The 20869-nt window shown below is 51.0% G+C and overlaps 1 protein-coding gene across 1 annotated transcript in view; it reads right to left on the reverse strand.

Annotated features, from left to right (window-relative positions):
- The window catches only part of actn3a (actinin alpha 3a), a 116304-nt gene extending 106632 nt beyond the window's left edge, over positions 1-9672 (reverse strand). Inside the window, exon 1 of the mRNA XM_063036529.1 lies at positions 9331-9672. Coding sequence (XP_062892599.1) covers positions 9331-9459 — 129 coding nt within the window. The 5' untranslated portion in view covers positions 9460-9672. The remainder of the gene's footprint in view (positions 1-9330) is intronic.
- Positions 9673-20869: the final 11197 nt, after the last annotated feature.

Genomic DNA, 20869 nt, shown 5'->3' on the forward strand with positions numbered 1-20869 from the left:
CCCCTCTGGTACCATATCCCGGTGTTACACAGTGACAGACCTGTCCCCACCGGTACCGTACCCCGGTGTTATAGAAACATAGAAAATAGGCGCAGGAGTAGGCCATTCGGTCCTTCGAGCCTGCACCGCCATTCAGTCTGATCATGGCTGATCATTCAACTCAGAAGCCTATACCTGCCTTCCCTCCATACCCCCTGATCCCTTTAGCCACAAGGGCCATATCTAACTCCCTCTTAAATATAGCCAATGAACTGGCCTCAACTGTTTCCTGTGGCAGAGAATTCCACAGATTCTCCACTCTCTGTGTGAAGAAGTTGTTCCTCATCTCGGTCCTAAAAGGCTTCCCCTTTATCCTCAAACTGTGACCCCTTGTTCTGGACTTCCCCAACATCAGGAACAATCTTCCTGCATCTAGCCTGTCCAATCCCTTTAGAATTTTATACGTTTCAATAAGATCCCCCCTCAATCTTCTAAATTCCAGCGAGTATAAGCCTAGTCGATCCAGTCTTTCATCATAAAGTCCTGCCATCCCAGGAATCAATCTGGTGAACCTTCATTGTACCCCCTCTATGGCAAGAATGTCTCTCCTCAGATTAGGGGACCAAAACTGTTATACAGAGACAGACCCGTCCCCACCGGTACCGTACCCTGGTGTTATACAGTGACAGACCTGTCCCCACCGGTACCGTACCCTGGTGTTATACAGTGACAGACCTGTCCCCACCGGTACCGTACCCCGGTGTTATACAGCAACAGAACCGTCCCCACCAGTGTTACACAGTGACAGACACGTCCCCACCGGTACCGTACCCCGGTGTTACACAGTGACAGACCCGTCCCCACCGGTACCGTACCCCGGTGTTATACAGTGACAGACTCGTCCCCACCGGTACCGTACCCCGGTGTTACACAGTGACAGACCCGTCCCCACCGGTACCGTACCCCGGTGTTATACAGTGACAGACCCGTCCCCACCGGTACCGTACCCCGGTGTTACACAGTGACAGACCCGTCCCCACCGGTACCGTACCCCGGTGTTATACAGTGACAGACCCGTCCCCAGCGGTACCGTACCCCGGCGTTACACGGTGACAGACCCGTCCCCACCGGTACCGTACCCTGGTGTTACACAGTGACAGACCCGTCCCCACTGGTACTGTACCCAGGTGTTATACAGTGACAGACCCGTCCCCACCGGTACCACACGCCAGAGTTATACAATGACAGAGCCACTCACCCACCGCATTCTATGTAAAAAACCTTCCACTGACAACCCCCTGTACCTTCCTCCAATCATCTTAAAATCTTGACCGTATGATTTCCGCCCTGGGAAAAAGTCTCGGACTGTCCACTCAATCTCTGCCTCTTATCATTTCACACACCTCTATCAAGTCACAGATCATCCTCCTCCAGTCCAAAAACCCCAGCTTGCTTAACCTCTCAATGTAAGACACGGCCTCTCGTCCAGGCGGATTCCTGGTGAAAACATCTAACGTTGCCACATCCTTCCCATATTGAGGTGACCAGGACTGAACACAATACTCCAAGGCGTGGTCTAACCAGAGTTTTATAGATCTGCAACATTACCTCTTGAACCCTTGTCTCAACTCCTGTACTCGGAGCCTCAGCCGATGAAGGCAACGCCCTACCCCTTCGACACCACCCTGTCTACCGGTAACCACACTTTCAGGGAACAATGTACTCACATCCCAACGTCTCTCTGTTCTGCCACACTGCCCCGGGCCCTGCCAGGATTCTGCAAGTCCTGCCCTGGTTAACCTGCCCAAACAGCAACACCTCTCGTCCCCACCAGCCGATTCCTTGGTCCACGTTCCAGTGGACCGTTCTGTGTCACAGTCATAATCCGAGTCAGGTATCCTCTCTCCAACACTCAGTGGCCACTTTATTAGGTATACCTGTACATCTCCTCGTTAACGCAAATATCTAATCAGCCAATCACGTGGCAGCAGCTCAATGCATAAAAGCACGCCGACACGGTCAAGAGGTTCAGTTGTTGTTCAGACCAAACATCAGAATGGGGGAAGAAACGTGATCGAAGTGACTTTCACCGTGGAATGATCGTCGGCGCCAGACGGGGTGGTTTGAGTATCTCAGAATCTCCTGGGATTTTCACGCACAACGGTCTCTAGAGTTTGCAGAGAATGGCGTGAAAAACAAAAAAAAATCCAGTGAGCAGCAGCTCTGTGGGCGAAAACTCCTTGTTAATGAGAGAGGTCGGAGGAGAATGGCCAGACTGATTCAAGCTGACAGGAAGGCAACAGAAACTCAAATAACCACCCGTTACAACAGCGGTGTGCGGGACAGCATCTCTGAACGCACAACGCGTCGAACCGTGAAGTGGGTGGGCTACAGCAGCAGAAGATCACGAACATACATTCTGTGCCCAGTTTATTACATCCAGGAAAAAAATATATATATTTTCCGTGTTTTTGCTGCTCTTTTTCATTTTTTTGTGGGGGAGGTGTCTATATTCTTGTTGAGTTTCGTGCGGGGGGGGGTCTATGTTCTTGTTGCATTTTGCTGTGGTGAGAGGGGGATTCGGGGCCAATGTTGTTGTTTCCTTTTGTGAGGAGGGAGGGGGGGGTTTGTGGGGGGGAGGCTGATGATCATGTTGCCATTCTCTTTTTGTGCAGGTAGGGTGAGGTTGATGTTTCTCTTTGAATGCTTTTTCTTTGTTTCGTGGCTATCTGGAGAAGAAGAATCCCCGAGTTGTATTCTGCCATATGTACTTGGTAATGAATGAACCTTTAAACATATATAAATTGAAATATGTGATGTAAAAAGAGAGTAAAAATAGTGTTCTTGGACCGGTTAGAAATCTGACGACGGAGGGAAAGAAACTGGTCCTAAAATGTTGAGTCTGATCTTTCAGAACCACCTTCTTCACAGGTCACCTTACTCTGCAAATGTAGTAATCAAACCAACCTACACTCTCATCCAAGCTGTGAAAATGCACAGCAAACAATGGCAGGCCCGAGATCAATCCCTGTGGAACACCATCAGTCCCAGGTCTCCAATCAGTGAAACAACCGTCCGTCACTACCTCCGACTCCTCCCACTAAGCCAATTTTGTTTCCCATTGGCCATCTCACTCATGTGACCTAACCTTCTGGACCCACCTACCATATAGACAACATCTACCGCCCTGCCCTTGTCAGTCCTCCTCAAAGAATCTCACACTGGATTGGTAAGGCACGATTTCTCACGCTTAGAGCCATAATCACCCAGGTAACGCCCTTGTGGATCTCTTCTGCACAATCACAACCTTCCGAAAGTAGTTGGGTCACAGAGCAATACAACACATACAGGCCATTCAGCCCATCTAGTCTGTGCTAACCTTATCCTGTTTAATCCCATCAACTAGCACCCGGCCCATATGGTTCCCATTCAGGCACTCATCAGAAAACACTTCAAAGGTTTGACGGTAGAACTTAATATCAGAGAACGTATATGAAACATGACCAGAAATTCTTAGTCTTCACAGACATCCACGAAACAGAAAAAAAACCCACAAAGAAAGAGTGACAGAAAAAATTAGAACCCCAAAGCCCCCCCGCCACGCACAAGCAGCAGCAAAAGCATCAACCCTCCCCTCTCTCCTTCTCCCCACTTGCTCCATCAAAAGCACCGATCTCACCCCCCACCATGCAAGCAATAGCAAAGGCCCCCCCGCAGAGACCGTGATTGAGAGACTATTAAAAACTACTGTCCGTCCCAACACCTCGACACCTCAGACAGGCTCTCTCACTCGCGAAGGAGAGATATCGCTCCTGCAACTCCTCTTAAAAGTCGCAATTGAATTCACATCCGTCATTTCCGCTGGCAGCCTGCTCCACACTCTCTGAGTGAAGAAGTTCACCCTCAGGTTCCCGTTACACGTTTCACCTTTCACCCTTAACCTCTGACCTCCAGCTGTAGTCTAACTCGGCCTCAGTGGAAAAAACCTGCTTCAACTTACCCTGGTACTGGCCTATTACCCTATTACTAATGAAATCTACTTTGACTTCTGAACTTCTTTTGAACTGCACCTTCACCAGCAGGAGTCGGCCATCCGGCCCGTCGAGCCTGCTCCGCCATTCAATAAGGTCACGGCTGATCTGAGCATGGATTCATCTCCACCTACCTGCCTTTTCCCCACAACCCTTAATCCCCCTACTGTGCAAAAATCTATCCAACCTTGTCTTAAATATATTTACTGAGGCAGCCTCCACTGCCTCATTGGGCAGTGAATTCCACAGATTCACCACTCTCTGGGAAAAGCAGTTCCTCCTCATCTCCGTCCTAAATCTACTCCCCTGAATCTTGAGGCTATGTCCCCTAGTTCTAGTCTCACCTACCAGTGGAAACTTTCCTGCCTCGATCTTATCTATCCCTTTCATAATTTTATATGTTTCTATAAGATCTCTTCTCATTCTTCTGAATTCCAGCAAGTCCAATCCCAGGCAATTCAATCTCTCCTCATAGTCTAACCCCCTCGACTCTGGAATTGACCTGGTGAACCTCCAAAGCCAGTATATCCTTCCTCGAGTAAGGAGACCAGAACTGCACACAGTACTGACAGGAGTGAAAACCGAGGGGAAGCTGCTGACACGATGAAGGAAACCCTGAACACCATCAGAGATGGAGGACCTCCATTACTGCCCTAAACACCAGTAGTGTAACAGGCAGTAAATAAGTTCGTTTGATAGACTTAGACTTTATTTCTTGGACTGTTGGAGACTGAGGGTCTTATAGAGGTGTATAAAATTATGAGGGGTATCAAAGAGTGAATGCACTTTTTTCCACAGAGTTGGGGGCATCAAGAACTGCAGTCTGGTCACCTCACTACAGGAAGGACACGGAAACCACAGAAGGGGTGCAGAGGAGATTTACAAGGACGTTGCCTGGATTGGGGAGCATGCCTTATGAGAATAGGTTGAGTGAACTTGGCCTTTTCTCCTTGGAGCGACGGAGGATGAGAGGTGACCTGATAGAGGTGTACAAGATGATGAGAGGCATTGATCGTGTGGAAAGTCAGAGGCTTTTTCCCAGGGCTGAAATGGCTAGCATGAGAGGGCACAGTTTTAAGGTGCTTGGAAGAAGGTGCAGAGGAGTTATCAGGGGTAAGTTTTTTCACGCAGAGAGTGGTGAGTGTGTGGAATGGGCTGCCGGCGGCGGCGGTGGAGACGGGAACCATAGAATCTTTTAAGAGATCCTGGATGGGTACATGGAGCTTAGAAAAATAGAGGGGCTATGGGTAAGCCTAGGTAGTTCTAAGGTAAGGATATGTTCGGCACAACTTTGTGGGCCGAAGGGCCTGTATTGTGCTGTAGGTTTTCTAAGTTTCTAACTAGAGGGCACAGGTTTAGGGCGAGAAGGGAAAGATTTAATAGGATCCTGAGGGGCAACTTTTCACCCAGAGGGTGGCCTGTATAAGGAGCTGCCAGAGGAAGTGGCTGAGGCAGGTACAGGAACAATGTTTGAAGGACACTTGGACTGTGCTGTACTGTGCAAAAGTCTGAGGCTCATATATACCGCGAGAGTGCCTAAATATTTGTCAACGTGGAGCGGAGAGCAAGTTTGTAAATCTGGCGGGAGCAAAGGGTGTTGGGATTGGCGAGGGTGGAGCGTCACGGGGGGCGGTGGTGGTGGTGAGAGACAGGGGGCAGAGAAGGGAGTGCCAGGGGGCGGGTGCAGACACACTCAGGCCTGAGACACCAGGCAAGGTCATTTGAAACCAAGCTATAGGTTTATTGATCATCACAGAATGTTCCTCTGGCGCTTCCCGCTCCCTTCCCTTTTTTCCCAACCATGATTCCCCTCTCCCTGTCCCCTTCCCACTCTCAGTCCACAATAGAGACCCAGATCAGAATCAGGTTTGTCATCACTCTCATATGTCATGAAATTTGTTTTTTATTGTGGCAGCAATACAGCGCAATACATAAAATTACTACAGTACAGCGCAATACATAAAATTACTACAGTACTGTGCAAAAGGTCTTAGACACCCTAGCAAATGGGAGAGTCTTGGACGGCCATCCTTTTTGGGATGGGCTGAACAGCCTGTTTTATGCTGTGCAGCTTGATGACAGCACAGTCCAGGCCCTTCAGCCCCTCGAGGCCGTGCTGACCCTTTGACCTTCTCCGAGATCAATCTGGCCTTTCCCTCCCAAGGAGCCCTCTATTTTTTTTCCCTATCGTCCATGTGCCTATTTAACAGTTTCTTAAACGTCCCTAATGTACCTACCTCTACCACCGCACACCCACCCCTCTCTGTGTAAATAACTTACCTCTGACACCCCCCCCCAACAAACTTCCCTCTGATCACCTTCAAATTAAGCCCCCTTGTACTAGCCATTTCTGCCCTGGGGAAAAGTCCCTGGCTATCCACTCAAGTTTTTCATCGCGTACACCTCTTGACTATCTTAAAACCTCAGGAAAGTTCATATATTTACCTTTCCGAATGAAATGGGTAAGGGAGGGGGCAAGACATTTCCCCCTGCGGAAGTGGGGGGCACGGAGTTCTCTACCTGGAGTGGCCAGAGTTAGCCCCTCGCTGAGGTTTTGCCTTAAGAGTTGGGCTAAAGGTTAAAGGGGGGGGGGAATATGATCACTAGCTGAAGGGATAAATATATCGCGATGACACCATGTGCAGCCAACCCTCCGACGGGCACCGGCAGCTGCTGGGACCCTGATTAAGGAGCGATCCGCACATCCTCTCGTCCCGGCTCTGAAATCCAAGCCGGCCCCGGGCTTGGCCGAGCCGCCAGCCGGTCCCCTCTCTCTGTGACAAACCCCAGCCCCGGGGGTTAGGGCTCTTTCGCAGGGTCTGAACTTGCAGTTTCACAGGGGTGGACCTGTATCTGAGGCCCGATGTGGGGGCAGTGGGGGTGAATAGGGAGAGAGCTGGGCTCCGATTGAGTCAGGAGGTAGGGTAAGGGGAGGGGGTGATGGGTGGAGGGAGGAAGGGTGCAGAGGGACAGAAAGAGTGAGAGGGGAAGAGCAAGAGGGAATCAGGCAGAGAGAGAGAGAGGGGCACAGAGATGGGAGGCAGACTGGGGGGGCAGAGGGACGGAGCGAGGGAGTTGGAGGGAAGGGGACAGGGAGCGAGGGAAGGGGAGAGGAGGAGGGAGCAAGAGGGGAGGAGGAGAGGAGTGAGGGAGGGAGTTGGAGGGAGGAAGTTGGAGGGATGGAGGAAGGGGGAGTTGGAGGGAAGGAGGGAGTTGGAGGGGGAAGGGAGTTGGAGGGAAGGAGTTGGAAAGAAGGAGGGAGGGAGTTGGAGGGAAGGAGAGAAAGGGATGGAGGGAATGATGGAAGGGAGAGGGAGGGAGAGAAAGGGATGGAGGGAGTTGGAGGGAAGGAGAGAGGGAGGGAGAGAAAGGGATGGAGGGAATGATGGAAGGAGAGAGGGAGGGAGAGAAAGGGATGGAGGGAATAATGGAAGCAGAGAGGGAGGGAGGGAGAGAAAGGGATGGAGGGAGTTGGAGGGAAGGCGAGAGGGAGGGAGAGAAAGGGATGGAGGGAATGATGGAAGGGAGCGGGAGGGAGAGAAAGGGATGGAGGGAGTTGGAGGGTAGGAGAGAGGGAGGGAGAGAAAGGGATGGAGGGAATGATGGAGGGAAGGAGAGAGGGAGGGAGAGAAAGGGATGGAGGGAGTTGGAGGGTAGGAGAGAGGGAGGGAGAGAAAGGGATGGAGGGAGTTGGAGGGAAGGAGAGAGGGAGGGAGAGAAAGGGATGGAGGGAATGATGGAAGGGAGAGGGAAGGAGAGAAAGGGATGGAGGGAGTGATGGAAGGGAGGGGGAGATACAGAGAGGCTGTTGAAGTACCCAGAGTCACAGGCATCGTACAATACAATCGCACCCCACTCTCCCACAGGGGATACCCGAGTCACCCTGGGGGTCTATTGTGACAGGGGCAGCACCGAGGCAACGCAAGCGGGAAGAACACCCCGAGGGGGTAAAGTCCTGCCCTCCTACCCCGGAGGGGAGCCAACCCCAGCGCCTACACCCCCACTTCTCCAGCCGGTTATAATTAGGCTCTCACTGTTGCTCCTATTCTGGTCACCGGACGTCATCCACTCTCCCGAGCATCTGCTCCCTTGGCATTCCCGAAATTCCGCACTTGCTCAGCCTCTGGTAAAACACTTCACTGGTCTCACACGAGGGAACTGCTTGTCCTGGTTAACTTGGGGGACGGTGGGGGGGCGGGGGGCTGCATTTTGACTCCCCCCAGCTTAGCGTAGGAGATTGCACTTTGACCCCAGTCAACTTTACTCACCCCAACCCTGAACAGCTCCCACAACAATGGTCTCACTGTCATCTCATGTTCTCAATATTTATTTCTTATTCATTATTATTATTATTATTTACACAGATTCCTGCCTTTTGCTACTTGGCTGTTTGTTCATCTTTTTGCGTGTGGTTTTTCAATGATTCTATTGACCTTCTTTGTATTTACTGTGAATGCCGGCAAGAAAATGAATCTGAGGGTTGCCTGTGGTACTTTGAAAATAAATTTACTTTGAACTTGTTGAGCCTCACACCAGGGACTCGCACTCTGACTCCCGTCTGCCCCCTACGCATCGCCATCTTTGACCCCCTAAGGCCAGCAGGCCAAAGTGTCAGAGCCACCCCAAGACCACGAGCTTGGAACGTCACCCTCTGTCTGTCAGACCCAAGGACGCTGCTCCGTTTTCCCTACAGAACACGGGGCACTATGCCCTCTCTAGATCCACACACTCTCTCTTCCCCACTCCCCCCCCCCACACCACCTCCCCTCCCCTTCCACAACAGTTTCTCAGAGGCCAAAAAGGTACTGATGAGTACCGGATTTAAAGATAGCCCAGTGATATTTAAGACGAGTTCTTAGCCCAGAGAAACCCAACACTTCACTCTCACACAGTCCCTCCGACGAACGTCAACCTCCCAATTTTGGGACCCCACATATTTTTTAAAAATCGCCACTGGGTATCAGCTAACACCTGCCCCGTCCAGCAAGTCCACCGTCAATAATTCTAACCTCAGCCCAAGAAAACCCAGGCATTTTGAAATGGGCATAAACTATTTCATCAAACTGTCTTGCCACAAATCAAACACCATGGCAGTTCCAAACACAGCTGATAAGGGAACTTTTTTTTAAAATTCAGCTATTTAATTTCCCCCAGTAAAACACAAACACGAAGGAAAAATCACCATTCCAAAGAGAAGTTCTGGAAAAGTTTGCACACAACTTTTAAAAAGTTTCGCTAAACTTTTTTTTGGAACCTCTTTTTAAAAAAAAAGTTTGGTGAGACTTTCCTACCACCCCCCTCCAGGTCTTTCCTCACTAACCTTTCTTTGCTGTTTCTCCCAAGCGGGGTCGAGGAGCAGGTCCCTGTCCCAATCTTCTTCCTGTTGCATGTACTCTTCCACCACATACGTGTTGTGGTTGTACGTTACATGTGTTTCAATCTGGGTCATTGTCCTATGTTCTTCTTTCCTCTGTACAGTGAATAGATTTCTCTCTCTCTCTCTCTCACACACACACACTGGGTATTTTTCAGAAATAGCTCTGCCTTTTTTTCTCTCTCTCTCTCTGTCCTCAGGGCTGGGCAGTTAGCATGCACCTCCTTTGTCGCACTGTTGGACTGGACTTCTCTCCACTGGTGCCTCTGAGGCTGCTCCCTGCACCAACCCTACACCACTTGTCTCTGCTCATTAAGTATCGGGCAGAATGGGTGGGCCCCGGTCTAATTTGGGCAGAGGGAGGGGTCAGCGGAACCGGTGGCCAATAAGAGAAGGGTCGCTGGCCGGAGGACTGCTTGGTGTCACCCGCCACCGCCCCGGTGACTCTAGGCTGCCCCCTTGCAGTGCCAGGGACCCGGGTTCAATCCCCGGCCTCCGGTTCCAACATCCCAACGACGTGCGGGGCTGGCAGGCTAACCTGGCCCCGGGTGGTGAGCGGGTGAGGAGTGGAACTGGGGTCCCTGCAGCACAGCGGTCCCAACGACGTCAGACGTCAGGGGGGTTATGTTAGGCCACATCTGGAGTATTGCACACAGTTCTGGTCACCCCTCTATAGGAAGGACATCGAGGCTTCGGAGAGGGTACAGAAGAGTTTCACCAGGATGCTGCTTGGTTTAGAGGGCATGGGCTATAACGAGAGGCTGGATAAACTTGGGCTGTTTTCTCTGGAGCGTCGGAGGCTGAGGGGAGATCTGATCGAGGTTTATAAGATTATGAGAGGCGTGGACAGAGAGTATCCGTTCCCAGGATTCTACAGCACAGAAAACAGGCCATTCGGCCCTTCTAGTCTGTGCTGAAACTTTATTCCGCTAGTCCCATTGACCCGCACCCAGTCCATAACCCTCCAGACCTCTCCCATCCATGTACCTATCCAATTTCTTCTTAAAGCTTAAGTGTGAGCCCGTATTTACCACGTCAGATGGCAGCTCGTTCCGCACTCCCACCACTCTCTTGAGTGAAGAAGTTCCCCCTAAACCTTTCCCCTTTCACCCTAAAGCAATGTCCTCTCGTATTTATCTCTCCTAATCTAAGACGATAGAGCCTACTTGCATTTACTCTGTCTATACCCCTCATAATTTTATAAACCTCTATCAAATCTCCCCTCATTCTTCTACGCTCCGAGGAGTAAAGTCCTAATCTTTCCCTGTAACTCAACTCCTGAAGACCTGGCAACATCCTAGTAAATCTTCTCTGCACTCTGTCAATCTTACTGATATCCTTCCTATAGTTAGGTGACCAGAACTGCACACAATACTCCAAATTTGGCCTCAACAATACCTTATACAACCTCGCCATAACATCCCAACTCCTATACTCAATGCTTTGATTTATGAATGCCAGGATGCCAAAAGCCTTCTTTACAACCCTGTCTACCTGTGATGCCACTTTCAGGGAATTATGTATCTGAACTCCCAGATCCCTTTGTTCCTCCGCACTCCTCAGTGCCCTACCATTTACTGTGTATGTCCTACCTTGATTTGTCCTTCCAAAATGCAACACCTCACACTTGTCTGCATTAAATTCCATCTGCCATTTTCTAGCCCATTTTCCCAGCTGGTCCAGATCCCTCTGCAAGCTTTGAAAGCCTTCCTCGCTGCCCGCAACACCTCCAATCTTAGTGTCATCAGCGAACTTGCTGATCCAATTTTCCACATTTTCATCTAGGTCATTGATAGAGACAACAAACAATGGTCCCAGCACAGATCCCTGAGGCACACCACCAGTCACAGGCCTCCAGTCTGAGAAGCAAATGTCTAATACCAGAGGGCATGCATTGAAGGCACTTATCCCTGTAAGCGTAAGTGCTACACCTGTCCCTACACCCCGTCTCTTGCCACCATTCGGGGCCCCAAACAGTCCAGGTGAGGCAACACTTCACTTGTGAGTCTGTTGGGGTCATCTTTTGCATTCGGTGCTCCCGGTGCGGCCTCCTCTACATCGGTGAAACCCGACGCAGATTGGGGGACCGCTTCATCGAGCACCTCTGCTCCGTCCGCCAAGCCAGACAGGATCTCCCGGTAGCCACCCACTTCAACTCTGCTTCCCACACCCATTCGGATATGTCCATACATGGCCTCCTCTACTGCCATGATGAGGCTAAACTCAGGTTGGAGAGCAACACCTCATATACTGTCTAGGTAGTCTCCAGCCCCTTGATATGAACATAGAATTCTCCAACTTCCGGTAATTCCCTCCCGCTATCCCCATTTCACGCTACCCTCTCCCCCAGCTGCCTATCACCTCCCTCACAGTTCCACCTCCTTCTACTACCCATTGTGTTTTCCCCTATTCCTTCTTCACCTTTCCTGCCTATCCCCTCCCCCCACCCCTTTATCTTTCCCCTTACTGGTTTTTCACCTGGAACCTACCAGCCTTCTCCTTCCCACCCTCCCCCCAACTTCTTTATAGGGCCTCTGCCCCCTCCCTCTACAGTCCTGACGAAGGATTCCGGCCCAAAACACTGACTGATTGTTTCCACAGATGCTGCCCGACCTGCTGAGTTCCTCCAGCGTGTTGTGGGTGTTGCTTTGACCCCAGCATCTGCAGAGTGTTTTGTGTTTATGCATTGAAGGTGAGACGGGGTTGGTTCAAGGGGGATGTGAGGGGTAAGTTTTTTTTACACGGGGAGTGGTGGATGTCTGGTGTGGTGGTGGAGGGAAATTCATTTGAGGCTTTTAATAGACGTTTGGATAGGCACATGGATGTGAGGAAGATGGAGGGATATGGACAGGGTGTAGGTAGGAGGGATTAGTGTTTGGGTGTTTGTAATTTGCTTTTTAGCTGGGATAGCACAACAGTGTGGGCCGAATGGCCTGTGCTGTACTGTGCTGTTCTATGTCTACGTCTAACTTCAGACATCTACAGATGATAAACACAAGGAGACACTGGACACGGCGGAAATGCGGAGTAACACACACACAAAACGCTGGAGGTACTCAGCAACTCGGGCAGCATCTACGGAGGAGGAATAAGCAGTCGAATGTTTCCGGGCCGAGACCCTTCACCGGGACGTAGGGGAGGGGGGTACGGTGGAGGACACACACAGAGCAGTCCATCCCCAGGTACAGCTCTCCCCACTGTTGAGGGGCCCCTGCAAGGGGCAACGTGTCAGGAAGACGACATCCTTCATCAGGGACCCCCCCCCCACCACTATCTGGGCCGTGCCCTCTTCTCGATGTGGGCCTCAGTCAGGAGATCAGAGGGACTCGAAGACCCCCGTCTGCCAACCCTGTACCCAATACTCCACCTGACCAATCTCCTGCTGTGGTCTTGGACAGCCTTCCCCCACTCCCATACCACTGCCATCTTTTGTTCTCTAGTCCTTTAGCCCTTCCACCCCTGCCGGCTCCTTACAACACATGTCCCCACCTCCCCCACCTCACCTGGTCTCATCGGTCACCTGTCAGCCCGTGCTCCTCCTCATGTTCCGGCTTCTTCTGCCTTGCCTCGGGCAGCTGGGGCTGAACTCTCACCTCCTCTCCTCAGCTCATTCTCCGATCCCTCCCCCACGGGGCGCCCTCGAGGCCAGCAAGCAGGAGGTCAGGTTGGGAGACCAGGCCGCAGAGCTCGGACGGGGGCACCTGCGCCCACGCATGCCCCTCCCCAGAGAGTGCACCCCCCCCAAAGGAGAGACACCTTCACCGCAGGCCGCTCTGCCCGCGACCACGAGAAACCGCGGGGAGTCGCGGAGACAGCTCAGCACTCCGCGGAAACCAGCCTCCCCTCCGTGGACTCTGTCTACGCTCCTCACTGTCTCAGTAAAGCAGCCAGCGTAATCAAAGACACCCCCCCCCACCCCATCTAGGACATTCTCTCTTGCCCCCTCTCTTATCAGGTGGAAGGTAGTGCAAAAAAACCGAGAGACAGGTCCGGATATTTGGAGGGTACGGCCCAGTCTGGGTCAGGATCCGTTCAGCAGTCTTATCACAGTTGGAAAGAAGCTGTTCCCAAATCTGGCCGTACGAGTCTTCAAGCTCCTGAGCCTTCTCCCGGAGGGAAGAGGGACGATAAGTGTGTTGGCTGGGTGGGTCGTGTCCTTGATTATCCTGGCAGCACTGCTCCGACAGCGTGCGGTGTAAAGTGAGTCCACGGATGGAAGATTAGTTTGTGTGACGTGCTGCGCTGTGTTCACGATCTTCTGCAGCTTCTTCCAGTCTTGGACAGGACAACAGTAAGGTGGACCCTCGCCCCCACTTGACCTCATTGTGACCCTTGAACCTCATTGTCTGCCTGACACTAGAATACTACAGCACAGTACAGGCCCTTCGGCCGTCGATGTTGTGTCGACCCATATATTCCTTAAAAAAAAGTACTAAACCCACACTACCCCGTAACCCCCTATTTTTCTTTCATCCATGTGCCTGTCCAAGAGGCTTTTAAATACCCCTAATGTTTTAGCCTCCACCACCACCCCTGGCAAGTCATTCCAGGCACCCACAACCCTCTGTGTAAAAAAAATCTTACCCCCCGATGTGTCCCCTAAACTTTCCTCCCTTAACTTTGTACATATGCCCTCTGGTGTTTGCTATTCGTCCCTGGGAAACAGGTACTGGCTATCCACCCTGTCTATGCCTCTCATAATCTTGTAGACCTCTATCAAGTCCCCTCTCATCCTTCCAAAGAGAATAGTCCCAGCTCTTGCTAATCTTGCTTCATAAGACTTGTTTTCCAATCCAGGTAGCATCCTGGTAAATCTCCTCTGCCCCCTCTCTGTAGCTTCCACATCCTTCCTATAATGAGGTGACCAGAACTGAACACAATGCTCTAAGTGTGGTCTCACTACACTTTCTCTGTAACTGTAACACTCTATTCTGCATTCTGTTATTGTTTTCCCTTGTACACCCTCAATAGCGTCACAGTACACTCCAGTACAAAAACCGGCCCTTCGGCCCTTCTGGTCTGTGCTGCACCGTTAATCTCCCTCGTCCCATCCACCCAGGCCATAGCCCTCCACACCCCTCCCATCCACGAACTTAACCCAAATTCATCTTAAATGTTGAAATCAAACCAGCATTTACGACTTCCGCTGGCAGCTCGTTCCACACTCTCACGGCCCCCTGAGTAAAGAGAATCCCCCTCATGTTCTCCTTAAACATTTCACCTTTCACCCTTAACCCATGACCCAACCTCAACGGATAAAGCCTGCTTGCATTTACCCTATCAACACCCCTCATGATTTTGTATACCTCCATCAAATCTCCCCTCAATCTCCTACAGTCCAGAGAATAAAGTCCTAATTTATTCAACCTTTCCCTATAACTCAGATCCTCAAGTCCTGGCAACATCCTTGTAGATTTTCTCTGCACTCTTTCAAGCTTATTTACATCTTTCCTGTCGGTAGGTGACCAAAACTGCACACAATACTCCAAGTGAGGCCTCACCAATGTCTTATACAACTTCAACATAACATCCCATCCCCTGTACTCAATACTTTGATGTATGAGGGCCAATGTGACAAAGGCTTTTTTTTTTTTACGACCCTGTCTACCTGTGGCACCACCTTCAATGAATTATGGACCTGTATTTCCAGATCCCTTTGTTCTACCACACTCCTCAGTGCCCTGTGTAAGTCCGACTCTGGTTGGTCCTACCAAAGTACAACACCTCACGATTCTCTGCATTGTTCCATCTGCTATTTTACCAGCGGGTCGAGATCCCACTGCAAACATCGATAGTCTTTCAGCACTGTTCACTGTGCCCTCCACCCAATCTCGATATCATCTGCAAACTTGCTGATCTAGTGAACCACATTATCATCCAGACTGTTGATATATAGATTAGATTATGAGAACACTCCGTCCTCTTTTATTGTCATTTAGAAATGCATACGTGCATTAAGAAATGATACAATGTTCCTCCGGAGTGATATCACAGAAAACAGGACAGACCAAAGACTAACACTGACAGAACCGCATAATTATAACATATAGTTACAGCAGTGCAAAGCAATACCAGATGAAGAACAGACTATGGGCACAGTAAAAAAAAAGTCTCAAAGTCCCCGAGTCCCCGATAGCAGGCGGCAAAAGGGAGAAACTCCCTGCCATAAACCTCCAGGTACCGTCAACTTGTCGATGCCTTGGAAGCAGCCGACACTGAGTCCATCCATCTGAAAACTCCGAGCTTCCGACCAGCCCCTCCGATACAGCCTCCCGAGCGCCTTCGACCTCTCCCTGGCCGCAGAAACACGCAAAGACGAGGATTTCGGGGCTGTCAGCTCCGGAGATTCCGGTTACCACACAGTAGCAGCGGCAGCGAAGCGGGCATTTCAGAAGTTTTCCAGATGTTCCTCCGTACTCTCACGCCCGTCTCCATCAAATCAGAATTGTGCACGGTCCCCTACTTGACAGATAACGGACATCACCACCGAATTGGCCGCGCGCGCTGCCGTCGTGCCGCCATCTTCTCCCCCCTCCCGGGAGATGACAAACAACAAAGGACCCAGCATCAATCACTGGTCACAGGCCTCCAATCCGTGAGGAAACCATCCACTACCACTCTCCAGCTTCTCCCACAAAGCCAATATCTAATCCAATGTACTAGCTCATCCTGAATGCTGAGTGTCTGAACCTTCCTGACCAGCCTCCCACGCGGGACCTTGTCAAATGCCTTGCTGAAGTCCATGTAGACACCATCCACCGCCTTGCCTTCATCAGCTTTCCTGGTAACTTCCTCAAAAAACTCTATAAGATTGGTTAGACAAGACCCACCAAGCATAAAGCCAAGCTGACTAGCCCAAATCAGTCCACCACGCATAAAGTCAAGCTGACTATCCCAAATCTATCAAAATAATCATATATCTGGTTCCTTACAATCCCTTCCAATAACTTAAACACAAAATAATCTGCAGATGCTGGGGTCAAAGCAACACTCACAACACGCTGGAGGAACTCAGCAGGTCGGGCAGCATCCGTGGAAACGATCAGTCAACGTTTCGGGCCGGAACGTTGACTGATCGTTTCCACGGATGCTGCCCGACCTGCTGAGTTCCTCCAGCGTGTTGTGAGTGTTCCTTCCAATAACTTTCCCACTACGGATGTCAGGCTCACCAGCCTATAGTTTCTTGGAATACTCCCAAGAACCTTTCTTAAAAAGAACATTACCCATCCTCCAATCCTCTGGTACCTCTCCTGTTGCGAAGGATGGGTGATTTAAATATTTCTGTTTGGACCCTTGCCCTCGCCTTGCTTGCTGTTTTGAGACAGAGATGACAGGCAGTTAGGGGTCATGGGGTTAAAGTGCTCACTTGCGGTTAGACCAGCAATCTCCATGGTCAACAAGGTCAGCGGTTCCTGTGGCGGGGGGATGATGATGGGCCCCCAGGTTGGTGAGCACGCCCAGATCTGCGAGGTCGGGGGTCCGTGCGAGTCCGAGGCTCGCGGCCCGGAGTTCAGAGTCCCACAATCGGTGGCTCCTGGGGGTTGACGCCCCGAGAGGTCAAAGAGCGAATCTGGCAGGTCCGGAGATCTAGGCCTGAAAGTCAGAGATCCTGGTTCGGCGAGTCTGGAAGCCAGAGCCCTGATGTCTACCAGTCTGTGAGCCGGTAAGGGTTGGAGGCCCAGGGGTAGTCTGCCCTGGGGTTGGAGGGGTGTGTGTGTGTGTGTGAGGGGTGGGGGGGGAAGGGGCTTGTTTTGTTGTCGTCGTTCTGCAGAGCATTGTGGGATTGCTACACTGGCACTGGAATGTGTGGCGACACTTGCGGGCCGCCCCCAGCACGTCCTCGGGCCGTGTTGGTTGCTAACGGCAACTCCGCATTACACTGTACGTTTCGTCCTGTAAGTGATAAATAAAAGAATCTGAATCTGATCTGAACCTCGCCAAATGACGTACTAAAGTCCCTATATATAAATGACATCTACCGCCCTGCTCTCTTCAGTCTTCCTGGTGGTTACTACCTCAAAAAAAACTCAGTCAATTCTGGGGAAGGCCGAGCGAGTTGGGCCCTTTCCCTTTGGGGCAACGGTGACTTGGCAGAGGTGTATAAGATGATAAGAGGCACAGATCAAGGGGGTGGACAGAGACTTTATCCCCCTGAGTAGGACAACCAGAGGACTTTGTTTAAGGTGAGTGGAGGAACATCTGGGGGGGATGTCAGAGGTAAGTTTTTTTTTTGGCGAGTGCGTGCATGCGTCCGTGCGATGTTGGCGGGACGGTGTCTTTTCTCATGCCTTTACAAGGCGCGGAGCGAGAGAGAGAGGGACCGTGTGGCTCGCCATTCCTCACACAGACGTTTTCACAGTATTTTTCCCTTTATTTTACGAGGTCGAGTTGCGATCTCGACACTCAACCCGGCGCGGATGGAAAGCGTACTCGGGAGCGGACCCGACTGGATTCGAACCTGGGAACCTCCGTTCCGGAGTCCGGCGCTGATGTCACTGCGCCACCAGCCGGCCCCTGAGGTAAGTTTTTTAAAAAAAATACAGAGTTTGATAGGTGCCCGGAATGTAATATGGTGTTAAGCACAATAAGGTAGGATAAAGGGCCTGCACTCTGCTGTAATCAGTGAGACAGGCTCCCCACCACCTCCCGATCTGCGTAGGACTATCCCTGATTAATGAGAGAGGCAGATAGAGAGGGAGATTTCAGAGACTCTTAGAGAGGCACATGCATGATAGAAAAATGGAGGGCCACATGAGAGGGAAGGGCCAGATTGATAGTCATAGTCATAGTCATAGTCATACTTTATTGATCCCGGGGGAAATTGGTTTTCATTACAGTTGCACCATAAATAATAAATAGTAATAAAACCATAAATAGTTAAATAGTAATAAAACCATAAACAGTTAAATACTAATATGTAAATTATGCCAGGAAATAAGTCCAGGACCAGCCTATTGACTCAGGGTGTCTGACCCTCCAAGAGAGGAGTTGTAAAGTTTGATGGCCACAGGCAGGAATGACTTCCTATGACGCTCCGTGCTGCATCTCGGTGGAATGAGTCTCTGGCTGAATGTACTCCTGTGCCCACCCAGTACATTATGTAGTGGATGGGAGACATTGTCCAAGATGGCATGCAACTTAGACAGCATCCTCTTTTCAGACACCACCGTCAGAGAGTCCAGTTCCATCCCCACAACATCACTGGCCTCACGAATGAGTTTGTTGATTCTGTTGGTGTCTGCTACCCTCAGCCTGCTGCCCAGCACACAACAGCAAACATGATAGCACTGGCCACCACAGACTCGTAGACATCCTCAGCATCGTCCGGCAGATGTTACAGGACCTCAGTCTCCTCAAGAAATAGAGACGACTCTGATCTTTGAGCAGGTTAAAAGGTCGGCCGGACGTCGCCACTAACAGCCCCGAGCCCGGCTGCGAAAAAAGAGGAGGGTCGGGGATGGGAGCCAGCGACCCCCTGCCCTCCCCCCACCCCGTAAAAACCCAGAGCTGTGGAAACGCCAACAGAAGCTCCAAAGATCATCCCTGGGAGAGGGAGGCTCTCCGAGGACGGGCCACACCTGGGGACAACTTGAGGAGTCTGGCGAGTGGCCTCTGCCCTGGGAAGGGTGATGGGGTTATACATAGGCCAAAGGGCCTGTACTGTGCTGTGAAATTCTATGTTGTTATCAGTGAGACAGGACTTTCCCCCCCCCCCCAACCCCACCCTCCTCACCTGCATAGGACTCTCCCTGACTAACTGCTACCTTTCCCAATGTACCTTTGTGCTCTGGTGTGTCTGAGGACGCGAATGAAATCCCCTTGATTCCACTTGAACCTGAAAATCCATCTTAACAAAATCCACTGGGAAGACCAGGGTGGTTTGGCGTTGCTGCACAGGATGATAGGGTGGTTAAGAAGGCGTGTGGTGCGTTGGCCCTCATTAGCCGGGGGATTGAGTTCAAGAGCCACGAGGTAATGTTGCAGCTCTATAAAACTCTGGTTAGACCCTCCCCCACCCCACCCCCGGCAACTTGTGTTCGGTTCTGGTCGCCTCATTGTAGGGAGGATGTGGAAGCTTTAGAGAAGGTGCAGGCGAGATTCACCAGGATGCTGTCTGGATTAGAGAGCACATCTTATGAGGAGAGGTTGAGCGAGCGAGGGCTTTTCTCTTTGGAGTGAGGGAGGAAGAGAGGCGATTTGATCGAGGTGTTTAACACAGAGAGAGGCATAGATCGAGTGGAAAGTCAGAGGAGAGGATGGTGGCGTGACACAGCACGCGCGGCCTTTCCGGTGATGAATATCTGTAATCTGTCAAGTAGGGGACTGTGCACAATCCTGATTTGATAGAGATGGACGTGAGAGCACGGAGGAACATCTGGAAAACTTCTGAAATGCCCGCTTTGCTGCCGCTGCTACTGTGTGGTAACCGGAATCTCCGGAGCTGAAGGCCCCGAAATCCTCGTCTTTGCATGTTTCAGCGGCCGGGGAGAGGTCGAAGGCGCTCGGCAGAGGATGGCGCTTGGGAGATTGTATCGGAGAGGCTGGTCAGAGGCTCGAAGTTTTTGGACGGACGGACTCAGTGTCGGCTGTGGTTGGGTGCTTCTAAGGAATCGGCAAGTTGTCGGTGCCTGGAGGTTTATGGCAGGGAGTTTCTCCCTTTGCCGCCTGCTATCGGGGACTCGGGAGTCGATCAGGACTTTGAGACTTATTTTTACCATGCCCATGGTCTGTTCTTTATCAAATTACGTATTGCTTTGCACTGCTGTAACTATATGTTATAATTATGTGGTTCTGTCAGTGTTAGTCTTTGGTCTGGCCTGTTTTCTGTGATATCACTCCGGAGAAATATTGTATCATTTCTTAATGCATGTATGCATTTCTAAATGACAATAAATGAGGACTGAGTGTTCTCATAATCTTAGCTTAACTTAATCTTATTTTTCCCTCAGGACAGAAATGGCTAATACGAAGGGGCATAATTTTAAGGTGATTGGAAGAAAGTATGCGGGGGGGGGATGTCAGAGGTTTTACACAGGGAGTGGTGAATGCATGGAACATGCAGATACATTAGGGACAAATACATTAAGAGACTCTTAGATGGTGGAAGGCTATGTAGGAGAAATGGTTAGACTGATCACTGATTAAGTTAACAGATCGGCACAACTTTGTGGGATGAAGGTCCCGTAGTCCTCTACGTTCCAAGTTCCAAATATTCCAGATCAGGGGTTCCCAACCTTTCTAATGCCACGGACCCCAACCATTTACCAGGGGGTCCGTGGACCCCACCCCTGCTCTCTGTACCTGTCACGTGACCATGTGATTCCAGGTTCCGAGTGCTCATTGGTGGAGGTGCCTCCTCCAATCGACCAATCGCCTGTGGCGTAGTTGGGGAGAGCCAAGTGATCTCCTGGCTGTCTTGGAGACACCCAGACTCGGGAGGTAGAAGGGTGGGCAGAGGAGGAGTGAACATACCCGGCTTCGGGGA

Source organism: Mobula hypostoma, chromosome 30, assembly GCF_963921235.1.
Source record: "Mobula hypostoma chromosome 30, sMobHyp1.1, whole genome shotgun sequence".
NCBI lineage: Eukaryota > Metazoa > Chordata > Chondrichthyes > Myliobatiformes > Myliobatidae > Mobula > Mobula hypostoma.